A 15,752-nucleotide genomic window follows, 5' to 3' on the forward strand; every position below is an offset into this window, starting at 1 on the left:
CTTTTTCCCCAGCGCTGATGAATTAGGGACCCGATGACTCGAGGTGGGGAGCCTTCACAGCATGACCTGCTGACATTTGCGCTTTATGGTATCTTGGCACCCCCAGCTAACGGCTCCACAGAGAGCTAATGTCACAGTGAGACACAGTAAAGGAGGTCAAGTAGCTTCTATCATCGGGGAAAAAAAAAAACATAATGCCACTGGCTGATAAATTGCTGCTCTCTGTGACAGTATGCTGCACTGTGAAAAATGGGCTGAAAGAACAACAATGAGGCCCCTGCCTTTAATTCCTCTGTGTGCTGTACACTGCCTAGGTGAGCATCCTGTCAGATCAGCACGTCATTTTCATAATAAACAGCAAACTGCTCAGAGTGTTTGTACAGCTTCCCATTAGGCCGTATTTATCTTTGCCCATCAACATATTGGCTTGTGGACGGTAGGGAGGTGAGGAGCTGCCAGCCTACTCTGGTCTGAGTGCAGGAGTTGAGAGAGGAGTCAAAAGGTTGAGGCACATGCCTTCATACAAGGTTGTGCTCTCATTTTGCTTTCGCCTAATCGGTGGGAAGAGATACAAATGCAGAGATGGAGGGAAAGAGTCGGGGATAGTTAGCAGTAGGCTGACATGTCTTTGTTCAGACCCAGTGCTGCAGTGTGCTGCAGTGCAGATGATGTCATCTCCACCTGCTGCCTGCTGCTCCAAATGCGATGCACGTCCACTGCAGAGGGAGGATGGGGGTAGAGACGAGTGGGAGGAGACAGGGAAGGTGAACAGCCAAACGGTACTGTAACAACACTGTGACGCCATGAGGGCCCTCCCCCTCTCCGGTTTACTCCCTTGTGACAGTGCACGGTTGCAGACGTGGTCATTGTCACACATTACGACCAGATTTTGGCAAGGTGTTTTAAAACAGCCCTGCCTGCAAAACATTAGCTAAAAACTCACTGTAAGAAATTTGAAGTGTGCTTTTTCAGTCAAGTTGAATGTAAAGTTAGTGGGTATTTTTAAATAAACTTTCTGTAGATGAATGTGGAGATATATTCTCATGCTTTGGATAGGAATGCCATAATCTCCTACCATAACCAGACCAACATTTACTCATATTTCTTTTTAACATTGGATTAAAATAGAAATCACCTCACTACTTCACTGAATTAAATCCCACACATTACAATCTGTCTCATTCAACTGCAAGTTATGCAAAAACATAATTTACTGAAAATTAATGTAATCAAAACTACAACCACAGCTAAGATTGGAAATATTTTTCTGCGTAAGTGAATATGAAATCGTAAATGATGACCCGATTATACTTTGCATGCGTTCCTGTGTATGTATAGGTTTATTTCCTTGAGGCAATCTGGATTGATCTCAAAGATCAAAAACATAAAAATCCAGCAAAGGGAAAATGGGGCTGCTTGGGGGCGCCTGCAAGGCTTTGGGCCCCCAGGGCTCTGGAAATCACACAGCATCAATTCAGAAATCTACAAGCTAAAACCAGTTTAACAAGATCTTTTGTTTGATTTTTATGTTAATAACATCTAATAACTTAAACACTGCTAATTTAACAATTTCAGCTTCCTGAGTCTGAGCTGCAGTGAGTTCATGCTCTGATTGTCAGATTTAAATTGTAGTATTGCAAATCTCCCTAGATGTTTGGTCTGGTATCTACTGCAAATATTTTAGTGCACTTGAAATACGACAAAACTAACTTTAAGTAACTTTTCAGGAAGATACAGAAGTTCGTTTTAAGTAAGTAAATTATCGATTCAAAAATCACTAAACATTGGTACCAGATTATTTCATTTGAAGTGAAATAATTTTCCAGTGGAAGTAGTACATTTTTTAAATCAATATTAAGGACTTATTGATTTAAATCAAGCTTCTATATCTGTCTGAAAAGTTAGCTAGGTTTGTCTTATTTCAAATGTGGTCAGATCTTTGCTCTAGAAACTCGATCAAAAATATTTGGTAAGATTTTGTGTTTTTGCAGTTCGAACTGTACAGAAGCAGCTTCACTAAACAAAACTAAGCAAGTTAAATGGGGAAACCACAGAAATTATGATATAACTCAAATTACCCTTAGCTTTACAGACCAGTAAGGAAAAATTATTTGCACTGGGATAAAAGAATGCAAAGTGTCTGTAAATTACCTGCTTATTTTTACCCAGGGGAGATACATATCCTTAAATAAATACATTTCAAACCAGCCTTTTACCCAAGAATTACATAATCTGTAAACAATGGGAAATGATTCTTGAGCAAAACATCAAAAGTGAGCTATAAAAAAATTATGTTTACTCAAAGTCTAGAAAAAGGAAATGAACTGATGTGACTGCTAAATCTCCCAGCAGGAGTTCACTCGCTTATTCTGATTTGATCACAGGATCATAAGTCACATGGCCTGAACAGAGAGCTGCTGGAACTGGTTTAATATTTAGAAAAAAATATTACATAAAATTAGCATCTTAATGATTTTTAACAGTACCTAAATAGAAATAAACTGACCCAAAATGACTTGCTAGGGGGTAAAAACAATTAACAGGGGTGTAAAATTGAGGTAAGATTTGAGATGGAGTCATTTGGTAACGTTATCAGGATACTTTAAATCCGCCCTTATCAGAATAGTAAAACTATCAATGAGCAACAAATGTAGATCTGTTTCTAAATTACATTCTATAAAATTTTCGGTTAAGTTCTGTTTGTTTCCACAGCACCAAGTGACAGGAAATTTCAGCCGAAGTCGCTTTACAAGACAAACAGATCCAATTCATATCTAATGGCTCCATTTTAACAGGAGGAAACATTCAGCAGAAACTCAGTATGAGTGACCCTGTCCTGCAACCAAATATAGCAAAAGAGGAGAAACTGGAGAAAGTCACAATTTATTTGAGGGAAATCTTTTTCATCAGTTTCTAAGTGTTGTAGTTTAAGGTGCTCTTTATGGGGTTTTATATTTGTGACAAGACTTGACTGCTGTTTTCTTAACTCCAGGTTCTGTCAAAGGGCACCGGAGCCCTGAGAGAGAAGCAAGGATCAGAGGACTTCCTATGGTATAATCCACAGTGGTCTACGGTATCTGATCAATGACAGCTCTAGGACATGGCAGCAGCTTCTCATGAGACAGGTTGATATACTCAGGGATAAGGGAATGAAGGACAGCGCTGCTTATTAAGACCCAGCAGAGCTTGATGTCAGAGCAAAAGGGGCCACAGGAAGAAAAAAGACAGCAGGGGAAGAGCGAGAGTAAACCTAACACCAGGGTGAAAGGAAAAGAGAACAGGACAAGAGACAAGAAGAGGTTCATGAAGAGGAATAGGGAAAAATAGAAAAGGGCAGGAATTACAGTGCATGACAAGACAGGGTCTGCTAGTGAAGCAGGATGGAGAATTTAGCTGGCCCTACTTAGAAATGTCAAGGATGAGAGCAGGAGAACTATTACCGGAGTGAACTACAACTGCTGGAGTGGAGCTGGAGAGTCTAAGCACAGATTTATGGACCTTACTATTGTACCATTTCAGCAGTAAATCACTGAAATTAACAAGTCTTTACCACATTATGTCAATACACAGCACAGAACAAAATCCTCGACAAACAACCACATCAATCTGACTTTGGAATAAATTGCGTTTCCGCTTGCCATACTTTGGGTTTGTTATTGAAGAAAGGCTGTCATCTTTCATCCTGAAAGAGCTCATTTCTGATTGACTATGACGGAACATCTTTAATCCTCACATCCCAACCTCTGGTCATGTTCATGCCAATCAAGTTCAGAACTGAACCTCATTATCCTCCTGCAGCTATGTACATCCTCACATGTAAACCCTATGGAAGGACCAGAGGCCGGCCTCCCTCTGGGTCTTTGTGTGGGCTGATTGACAGGGGCTAGTATTTGTGACCATGGAGAGGAAGAGGCCACCCCATCTGTCAGCCGCCCTTGCAGCTGGAAGACGTGGCCGTGTGCGCATCAAAGACATACTATCCTCGCTTTAAGTTCCTCTAAGAGCAGTGATTGAGTAAGATTTTAATTGCTCATAGATCAAGACTGCATGTCGTGTAACTGAGATATCCATAATTTGTTTAGAATCTATTTGTCCAATCATCTGCTATTCGGTTTCTTTAACTCGTGGTCAGAGGTGGGACGGGACGCAGGGCACATCCTGAGCGGATCGTTCATCTGATGTTTTACAAGGTCTGGAGACAGACAAATGCAATAATATTCTTAAAGGTGTAGTTTTAGATCTCTCTGCCCTTGTAAATGGAGTCGCAGCCCTGAAACTTTTACATATTTGTAATCTTATTACCCAAAAATCGGAAACTTGGTTCCAGCAAGTTTAAAACCTGATTAAAAGTAGTTCAATTCTCATTCAATTTTCATTTCGGTCAAGTGATTTCAACGATGAAAACATCTAAAATATGCAGGAGACAACCCCCCCCCCCAAGATACACCAACACAGAGCAGCACATACCTGTGAAGTGGAAGGAAAATGGTTTTAAATATTTTTTTTTCAACAAATACAAATCTTAAAAGATTGGCATGGATTTGAGTTTAGTACTCGATAGTTTAATACCCCTAAATAAAAGCCAGTGGAGACTTGCATTTAGATGTGACATAATAAGTTAAGATGGGTCATGTCAGAATAAATTAGCACCAACAAGACAAAGGAACACATCAGGCAGGTCAGAGGTAAACAGATAAACTTTAAACATCTTAATGAGCGCTATTAAATCCACAATTCAAAAATGGAAAGAATATGGCTAAACTACAAGCCAAAGGAGCTCTGCATTGATAAATTAGAGAGGCAGCAGAGATCTGTAGTAAATCTGGAGGAGACTTAGTGCTCCCAAATTTTCTGGCCCAACTTTTTCCAGTTAGGCCAGAACAATGTGGTATTTATGAAAATCTTGCAGGAATAAAGTCCTTATTGAAAGAAACCCATAAGAAGTCCTGTTTCCTGTTTTCCACAAGCCATGTTGCGAACACAGGAAACGTGTGGAAGAAGGAGCTCTGGTCATTTGAGCCCTAAAACAAACATTTAAAATAGTTTCTGGCACACATAAAGCAGTCATATTCAAATAATTAGAATATGTGTTGTAAAGAGGCTCATTTGTCAGATTAAAAGTACCTCATGAAAACAGCAAACATGAATTTCAATAAACCCAAATTTCTGTATTAAAACTTAAATTATTAGTTTGATGAGATATTGTAATTTAAATGTTGTGTTTTCATTATATTCAGGTGGAAAATCTTCCTTATTAACACAAATAAAGGCTTTAAAATATGAGTTGATTATTTGAATGTGTTTCACGTTGTGAATTGAGTTACTAGAATAAAAATTTATTTTCAATAATATTATAGTTTATTGAATGAGTCTGCATATATGGCACAAGAAATAACAATTTCACCCTGAACTCACCATGAAAAGTGGTGGCAGTATTATGCTGTGGAGCTGGTCAGAATTAGCAGGAAGATAAATGGCAATACCCAGAGAGCACTCCTGGACGAAAACCTGTCAGAAGATGCCACTGACTTAAAACTGACGAGGAGCTTCACTTAAAACCACAATGCAAAGCACTGACAACACTAAACTCATTTAAATCACATTCATCTGTTTGAACGGCCCAGTCAAAGTCCAGATATAAATCAAACTGAAAATCTGAAGCAAAAGTTGAGAACTGATGTTCACATATGCTGTGTATCCAATCAGATTGAGCTTGGCTAAAGAAAAATGGGCAAAGTTTTCACTTTCTAGAGGCAGGAAGCTGGTAGAGACACAACCCAAAACATCTTCAAGTACAGCAAAAGTTGAGTCTGCAAAGTTTTCATTCAGAGGGTTGGAATACAGTTTGTAAGCCATAATTTAAAGATTTTTATATAAAAAAGGGAAAACAATAGTCCCTTTTCTTTCTCCTTCACAATATTTGTGTAGAGTTGCCACATATGAACCATAAGGTTTACCTAACAGAAAACCTTTAAATACAACACTTAAGTTTGTGATGAATACAGCATTTTAAGAGAGAAACAGCAATTTAGCCTCACTTCTGGTGCATAAAAACATAAAGAAGCCACATATGAAAAAAAAAACAAGAAGTTGGTGAATTATTATATTTGTTGCACGGCTTATATGCTGCATTATATTTGTCACCAGTTTAGCCAGATATTATTATAATCTCTAACAAAGGTCAAAGGTGTTCAACACATCTCATCCTCTTCTGCTGGCATTTATCCAATTATATAAGTCAATATGAGTGCAGCCTGGACACAACAGATTCGGTGTGTCACACTGAAAGTAAAATGCCAAGAGAGGAGACCCAGGGGATTTACTGTCATCTGCTTTTATACTAATGGAGTAATTGTATTGGCTTTTTGTCTTAGAAACAGGACAAGCTGTATTTTCCAGATGTTCAGTAACAAGTGCATTTCATTTAGGTTCCTGTTTATGCAAACAAATGGCATAAGCTTGAATTATGCAACCGCAGACAGACGTGAGAGCAGAAATTATTTTAAAAATGAAATGCCTCAATAAATAGAGAGAGAGCTCAAGGGGCGACACACTGCTGGCTAAATGAAGCCCCATATGTTTAATAAGCCTCCGTCTTAATTTTTTTTCAACAAATCATTGTAAATTCAAGTTTAACTTTCATTCTTATGTTACAACAGCAAACAAACAAGAAATCGTGAAGGCGTCAATGTAATTTTGAAACTATACAATTTGTCTTTGGGAAATCTGACTTTAGAACCTCTTCTTGAAAGAAAAGTACAAATGACAAACTAAACTTCAAAACAAAACTTATAGCTAGAAAGGAGAGACAACTGGCACCTCATGGATATGGAGTGAGTAAGTCACATTTTAGATTACACACGCATATCCTCAAAAGCACACACAGAATTATGGCAACAAAATCCAGAGTAATAATCTTCACACAAGCCTTACGCATGATTTAAACTCACTTCTGTTCATCTATGCAGCGCTAGCTTACTGCAAAAGTCATCTGAGGGCACGACATAGAAAAGGTAAACAACTACAATTTGTTGTAGTGATGCTACACTACTATACTTCCACAATAAATAACAGAATATCTACGAAAAAATTGTTTTTCTCTATTTCTAAGAAAGAAAACCCAGCAGGCAACTTATATGCATGAGAGAAGTCAGTTACAGTAAAAAGACTATCTAGACTTGGATGATTCAGGGTTACTGGGCACATATGAAGTGGCACAGAGCACTTTATTTCTATAGCACCTTAATGCAAAGTTCAATACGAATCATGGTGCTCCTGCTCCTCTGCTCTATCACCTACAGATGGAAAAATTCCCATGACATTGCTGCCGTTAGCGGATCTACAACTGTGATTACTCCTTCTGTCAGGACAAGTAAAACCAGAGGAGCTGTTACATGAACTACTACTACAGCGGTTAGGTTCGGTCATAAAAGCTCCACGTTGCAATCCTTCATAAAAAAAACTTAACAGACCTGGTGAACCAGGCAGCTCTGGAAAAAATAAAACCGATGCAATTTTTTGCCATTGGGATCTCCACACGAATGACTTTATATTCTAAGGTTTTTGTTCAATTGCAACACTGATCATCTGAACCCACGAGCATTGTAAAAGTCTGCCAAGACTCATGTTACTCCATCTAAAATTTATTTTTAAACTCTTACTTAGCTTAAACATCAGTGTTGTGTTTTAAAAGTGAATATAATAGGTTTTTTTTTTAGCAATATTTGAGGTCTGAAAACACTTTTTTGTTTTTTGTAAATAAATACCAGAAACTGGATTTCTATTTGGTAGGAATGATGTCAGTTTCTTGAATAAAATAAAAAAATATAAATTAAGCTAAATAATTTGTTGTAGTCTTTACACGTTTTCCAGAGCTGTGCTTTAAACAACAACATTTCTGCCACCTCCAAAGTCTTCTGTCCTCAAATGTTTTCTTTCATAACCAGAAACTGATTTTCCTCCAAGCAGAGGCAAGGCATGGTCGACTCCTGATACTATTATCATGCAAGAGAAATAAACAAAACTGTGCAGCCTTTTTGTTGCTGGCTTTCGGGCAACAGTGCAGTAAATGCATGTAGTTTACTGCAGCATTACTGGTAAACATCACACATGAGCAACAGGTAGGTAATGCACAAGAAGATTCTTCATTTAAATAGTTTGGAAAAGTCTGGCAAGCAGAAACTACGGAGCTAAAGCTGTAAAAGTCTCTGCTCGCGGCTGTGTGGTGCTAAAAACGGTCTGAGCTGTGGAGAATCTCAGCAGCCACACACATGGCCCAGATAAACTCAGCTTATGGATGCGACAAGCCTTCATTGCGCTATAAGGCACAACAACACGTGAAACTGCACCTGGGTCACGCTGACCCTTTGGTTAACACCATCCAGATAAAAACACCCGGAGAAATAAGTATTTGGAAAATATCCACCCTGAAGCATAACTTTAAAAGAAGACCAAGAATGTGTTTTTTTTTTTTTTTTTTTTTTTTTAAGTTTCGGAGGTCGCCCTAAAACGCACGAAGCGCAAGTCGTGAGTCAGGAGTTGCTTAGTCTGAGCGCTTTGACGCATGAAACAGTTGGTAAGCATGTGGCCAAAACAACTCCGCTACAGCACTGCCACTACAGGAATACAGTAAAACAGAATAACTCTGCATGCGGCGCTCAACGAAGAAGAAAAAAAAACGTGGAACTTGTGGCACACACAATAGGCAACCCAAAGACAACACAATCACAAGACAGCACAGCACCACAGTTATAAGGTTGAGCTCAACACTTCTAACCTTCTATTTTATTTTCCATTGGAAGAGTCCACCTTAATGCCAAAAACACAGCCCCTTTGTCTGTTTGGAAATGCAGGTGTCATTCACTGGCATCCTGACCCAGAGAAGTCCAAGCAGGGCTGCGTTTCTTTCAAACCTGCCACTCTAAAGCATGCTGCCACACGTAGAAGAAAAACAACAGAAAAAAACAGCATATATGTCCTTGGTGTAGACTGAGTCTGACTCTCAACAGATCACTCGTCAACAATAGAACAAAGTGAAGGAAAAGAGCGGCGTGCAGAAAGAAGGAGAGGAAGACCGCTCATGCTCTTCCTCCTCTAATAGCCCACTCCTCCTCCTCCTGCTGCTCTCCTCTTCACTTTGTTTCACCTCGCGCACATGCACGCTCTCCTCGTGTTTCTAGTAGTCGCTGCGACCCCCAGCCTGCAGTAAAATGACAAATACCGCCGCGAGGAAAACGTTGTGCGCACGTGCAGCCGGTAAACAGACGCCCTATTTCCCGCTTTGTGGCGTTTTCGTCAAGAGTCGCGCTCCGCAACAACTCGCTCTTTTAAATTTATATATATATATATATATATATATATATATATATATATATATATATTTTTTTTTTTTTTTTTTTTTTTTTTTTAAGAAATTACAATTCAGAAGATTTGTTCAACTAAAATCGAACCAGATTATTATTATTATTTTTGGTGCGCCCTCATATTAAGTCTCTCCCAAACTGGAGGAAACGCGTGAAAAGCGTTTCTTCCCGCAGCGCGATTTGATGTTTTAAAACCAGACCCACTTCTATCCGCGGGAGTTTGCCATGTTTACCCAAACACTGCCACTCCTCCTCGGCGCCTGCATTGTGTGTACACGCTTTGCCATTTGTCATGCCTCGGTACAGTCAATAAGGCTCCCTTAATCACTGACGGTCAGCTCGTCTCCGAGCGGGGGGCTCTAATTCTGCCGCCGTTCGGCTCGCCGGATCTGGGATCGGGGACTTTATGTGGCAGCGGCTCTGCGGCTCCGAGAGCTTTTCTGTCCTGCCTATGGCTCCGTACCTGCAGTGCTGCGGAGAAAAGGCGCCCCTTCCCCCACTCTGCATTATGACAAATCAAGGCAGGCAGGCAGCTGTGCCATTAGCACATCATAGCACAGTTAGTCTTCCATGGGAGAGGAAACTCACAGAGCCGAACGGCTCACCGCTGCGGACCCGCACTAAATATTGACGCGAATGCCGCTTCGCCAGACCCACAGCCTGTTAATCAGTCAACTGACTATAGAAGCTTGAAAAAGGAAGCAGAGGCTGCCACATTAGTGTCTCTGGAAGTCACGGTGTCTGTTGCGCCTCCAAACAGGGCATAATAGTTGTAAGGAGTGCAAATAGCGACACCCCACCCCGACAAACTTGGATTTAATGGTTACCCGAGCGGACAAGATCCACAAGGATTCAAGCTTTAACAAACTTACTGTCAACCCACGTGGATTTTTAAAGCGCGCTCAGTTGCTGTCCACTCAGTGTGGTGCTGAAGCACTGCCTCACACACGCTGCCTGCTGGAAGTTCCTGATTTATTTTAGGCTAAGTCCGATTCCATCTATTCACTTAGATTCTTAGCTCTTAGACACGAGCAAGACACAAATATGGGCTTAAAAAGTTATGGTTGCAACTACTACAATCCTGAGTCATGGGGTTTAAGATGCCAGAAAGTGTCACAGGCTTCTAAAACAGTATGGTGTAATGTAGTGTCTCCTGCACTGCTCCAGCCCAAACTGTTACTGCACACTGCCAGTCAGTTGGCTTAAAGCAGACTCCTGCACTTTGCTAGCAGGTAGAAGAAAGACTAACTCAGCTTTCTGGAAATATTTAATTTAGGAAAACCCTTCGGAGGAAGCTGCAGTGGCATCCATCACTCTTATTAAGATAACACAGATATACAGCTGGGAAGATACAAGCAGAATTTTTAAGCAGCTGACTGCAGTCAGGCTAGCCAAGAAGCTAGTAATAAATTACCCTCCAGTATTATATTCTTGTACTTGTGATGCTTTTTCAATGGAGGTATGGAAAAAAAAGCAATCAAATTCTACTAAACAAGTTCTCCAGTTTTAAGGAATTAAAAAAAGCTGAGATTTTCCATCATATCTTTTGGAATGGTTCTAATTTTTATTAATGAGATACCAGAGAGAGCACCAGAGTAACTTGAGTTGCACAGAGCACAGTAGTGCTGCTGCTTTCCAACCTGTTGCTGCATACTTCCAGACAGCTGGCTGATAGAAAGCTCCTGTGCTTTTCTGTCGCAAAAATAGAGAAGCGTGGCCAATTGGTCTTATCAAGATAAACTACAGAAGGAAGCTTTTAGCTTTGCGTCTGTAAAGCAGCCGACTGCAGGCTGACTACCCCAGGAGACGGCAATTAGTTGGAGCTAATTCACCTTTTATAGCAGCTCCTTATACTTGTGCCACTTTAGCACACTGGCAAATGGGTATAACCAACAATTAAGCTACTGAGGGATATGATCATTATAGGTGTTAAAGGCATCCTGACTGTTATCGTGGATCAGTGGCTTTGTAGCTCATGAAGGCAAATATATAAGATGCTTGGTAACAAAGGGGTTTAAACTTTATTTTTAAATATAATTACTGATCTGAAACATTTCTTCAGCTATACATTTTTAATGGTGAAACATTCACAGTAATCTCTAATGTGAAATGTATTTCATTTCAAGACAAAATTCTTAATTATTGCCAAAGAGTCTGAAAAACATCCAAAGGTAAAATATTTCTTAATACAAAATACTTTGCTGCCACAACAGCCATAAGAATGCAAAGTTTCACGTATTTCCTTGGATATACGTTAATTTCTTTTTGAAATGCGAAAAATACGTATAAAATAGTGTCATATTTTCGACAAGAGCAAAAAAAAAAAAAGAAAAAAGAAAAACCGTGTTGTCTATGTTGATGTATTTTGCTGCAGTGTAAAAATCTACATGCTATATTAAATTTTGAGACACTTAATAAAAGTTCTTGTTAGAATGATTCTCAGTGTACTAAGGTACACTTAGTACACTGTTTACTAAGTGTAAGGTTTAAAGATGATTATTCTCACAAAGTCTGCTCTTCTGAACCCCAAATCAATGTCAACATTATAGATGTATTTGGAATATATGCTCAAAGATTGACATAAATTTACATTATATTAAAGCAGATTTAGTTTTAATTCAGTGTGGGTATTTCAATTATTATTTAATAAAGGGGAAAAAAATGCTTGCTGACATATACTGCAAGATTGTTTAGATAAAAGATATGGTCATTACTTGCAGGAATGTTTAAGTAGCATGGAATCTGTGAAAAATGATGACATATGCATTCAGCATTACATCATCCCTACCGTGTTTTAACCACTGCTTAATGTGAGTGCCATGAGAATAATGTAATAAAGAATAATATCAAAAATAGGATTTAGTTTTAACAACGTCTTCTCACACAAACGCCAGGTATGGTTATAAATATAACCATTATAAACATTACAAACATTACAGTTATGAACATAACCATATCTTGTTGATATCTGACCAGTTTTCTACAAATAAATGTAACTATGAACAGAAAGCACAGAACTTATTTTGCTAAATTGTAGAAACAACACAACTGATAGATTTGGAATTTTTCCAGTGATTAAAAATGTTGCAAATGATTTTCCATCCATCCCATATGATCCAGGCTTAAATCATAATAATAAAACAACAAACATTACATATATAACCACTGCTTATTACAACACCACTGTTCTAAAATAGACACAAACATGACGTTACACATATGGTGTGCAAGGAGTTAACGTAGCTAAAGTAATAGGGTGGGTTGTGTTTTCCCTGAGACAGTCGGCTCCTCCTCAGCTGCTTCTGTGAATGGGCCAGTAAGGCAGCAGGGTATGAATGGCGGAGGGATCTAATCGTGCTGCCATGTATGTGAGCCGCCATGCAGGTCTCTATTACTCACTAGCGCTCCTTGAAGGGCTGTCTGCAATGCAGCTGTCCTGTGAGCCTGTAGTTCATCGTGCCCTACTTTATTCTGTCAATGCTCAAACACTGCAGCAGTGCCTCTGCCAGCAACCACACACACACACACGCACACGCACACACACACGCACACACACACACACACACACACACACACACACACGCACACACACACGGACACACACATATGCAAACACTTAATGGCTTTTATATGCATCACAAATGCCTACAGCAGACTCACTGATACACAGACATGGCTTGTTTGAATGTGAAACTACAACTATAACTAATCCACAAAAGAGGAAAGAAAAATATTTCTTTGCAAAACTAAGCACATAATTATGATTCATGTCCATCTTAAAGCAATCAATCAGTCAAATTTTATCTATATTTATAAAGTTCTTTTTTATACAGTGCAGCAACGTGAGGTGCATTACAGAAAAGAAGCATCCAAACATTTCCCTTCAACTAAACAAAAACAACAAAAGAATCCCACACATTACCAGCAGAAAGATGCACTAGCTTCACATATGGTAGCGAACCCAATAACCCCACACAGGATATTCCATAGCAACACACAATAACACACAAAAAGCATCACAACCAAATACAAAATATCAAAGCCAAAGGTGCCAAAGAGGGGATGATGTTTTTAGTAAATTAGAAAAAAATTTAACAATAAAAAGTGAGTAGAAGCTAATGCTAAAAAGTAAATAAATGCTTACAATAACTAATATACTAATCCGACGATAAATCTAGATAGATCAACCGCAATAACAGATAAAAATAGATAAATGAAAAAAAACAACAAATGATAAAACGATGAAAATTGTTTAAAACTCAGAAGCAAGGCAGATTAAAACCAAAGCAAGAGCAAATAATGGTTACAAAATAAAATGAATTCTAAATAGCTGCAAATTCACATGATAAACACAGACAGCAGATAAGACAGCAGATAAAACTTCAGGTCAAACCAGCCAGAAAATGGCTCAATAATAAAAAAAAAGTGTTGTGTAAAGTCAAAAAGCCAAAGTTTTTTTATTGTCTCATACAGTAGCAGTCCTTTTTACTCCAATGACATAATTACCTTTTTGAAAACAGCAGAATTTTTCAAAACCAAAAGGGAATAAAACATCCTGTGAACTAAAACTTTAAACATCTCTATTTATGCATCATACCAAATAATGAGCCAAATCAATGATTTCATTCTAGTGATATTTACTTTTAAATATGGCATGACCAATAAAGCATTTGTAAACACAGGCTGTATGCCAAACATATTTTACACACAGTGACAGTCCACTTAGCTATCAAGTAAAAATCAATTAGAAAGCCCTCAATAGGAAGTCAGTTAACCAAACACTCTTGGTTCTGGTTCTGGACTGTGGGAGGAAGTCAGAGTAGGAGACAAACGTCATGCAAGCACAGGGAGAACATGCAAACTGTGAAACTGCAGAAACACCTCAGACTGCATTTGATTGTTCTGAAACTAGAACCTTCTTGGTTCAAGGCAACAGTGCTGCCAGCTTACAGCCACATGAAGGACGAATCTATTCATTTATATTGTTTATGTCAACGTGGTTCTTAGCCAACAGGAGCAGCAACCAGTCTGGCCTTCAGCTGCTTCAAAGTTTGACATATTTTTCACTTAGAGATGGTTTTCAGCACACCATTGTATGTAGAGAGAGATTACACGAGCTACAGTTGGTTTCCATTAATCTCAAACCAGTCTGTTCTCTCTTCTCTAACATCAATCAGGCATTTCCATCTACACAAACGTTGCTCACTAGATATCTCCTCTCCTAAGACATGGTTTTCCATAAAATCCCAGAAGACTGGCAGTTTCAGAAACACTCAGACAAGCCTGTCTGGCATCAAAATGTGACTCCAAAAACAAAACATTCTGATGATTGGCTTGAACTTGAGCATGATTTCTTCACCACATCGAGGGGCCTGAATACATTAATTTGATTTCAGTCAGCCAATGATGTGATTGGCTGATCAGTGATTTGTGCTAACAGTCAAAATGAAGAAGGTGCACCATAACTATTCAAAACTGGTAAAGCCACATGGAAAAATTTAAATTGGAAGGTTGGAACTGAGGGTGTTTAAAAAAAAAGTAAAACAGAAAAATCCAAAACAATATATAAAAAACAAAAATCTCCTGTTGCTGAAATGGTGCAAATAGAAAACTGATAAGAGGACCTACCGTCCAGTGAAAGCCAGTCGTGCTGAGAGGATGGCAGTGATGGGAGAGCCCGAGCCTTGTACTCGAACACCACAGAACTGGAGATAATCTGATTACTGATGGCCACCTGTAGCGTCACCAGACCTGTGTCGTGAGCTGAACAGAGAAGACATGGTAAGAACCTGGGAGAGCATATTCAAAGTGTCACAAATTCTTAAAACCTTTATCTGAAAGTGCAAATAAACATTAACAGGCGCGGATACATGTTGCACAACTAGCAGATTTAATCATGGAATCAGAAAGGATGATGTCATAAAATAACAAAAAACATTAAACCACAAACTTACTAAAATAAGGTGATATTAAAAAAGTTGTCATCCAAAAAACAAACTAAGAATTGCTTACAATCTTCAATGAAGTGGAGAGAATTACAATATTGCATCAAGAAAGGGCTCCTTCACTTATAACACAAAATACAAAAAAAAAGTTCCAATTTTTATTTAATACTGATTCTAAAGTTTGTTTATTAATAACATAAAAACAAAATAAAGCAGAAACTTTATTTGTAACGTTAAGAAATGTTTCCTCTTTGCTACCTGGGCAGTAGCAGCGCAGCACCCCTGGCTGGATGAGCGAGGCCGGAACCGAGATCTGGTCAAACAAGCAGCTGTAATTTGAGCTGGCCTCCTGCCATGGGCCAGTGATCAGCACCTTCACTCCACCCTGAAACATACACGGTGATTAAAGAGGGCTCACAATACATTAGTAGAATTAAGTAGACAT

General features: G+C 38.9%; 1 protein-coding gene across 1 annotated transcript in view; it reads right to left on the reverse strand.

Annotated features, from left to right (window-relative positions):
* Positions 1–606: 606 nt before the first annotated feature.
* camta1a (calmodulin binding transcription activator 1a) overlaps positions 607–15,752 on the reverse strand; it is a 155,922-nt gene continuing 140,776 nt past the window's right edge. The window contains exons 10-12 of the mRNA XM_088007524.1: positions 15,566–15,692; positions 14,991–15,125; positions 607–716 (exon numbers count right to left, since the gene is read on the reverse strand). Coding sequence (XP_087863650.1) covers positions 607–716; positions 14,991–15,125; positions 15,566–15,692 — 372 coding nt within the window. The remainder of the gene's footprint in view (positions 717–14,990; positions 15,126–15,565; positions 15,693–15,752) is intronic.

Source organism: Poecilia mexicana, unplaced genomic scaffold (assembly GCF_051168715.1).
Source record: "Poecilia mexicana isolate PSO_F unplaced genomic scaffold, ASM5116871v1 scaffold_7, whole genome shotgun sequence".
Taxonomy (NCBI): Eukaryota; Metazoa; Chordata; class Actinopteri; order Cyprinodontiformes; family Poeciliidae; genus Poecilia; species Poecilia mexicana.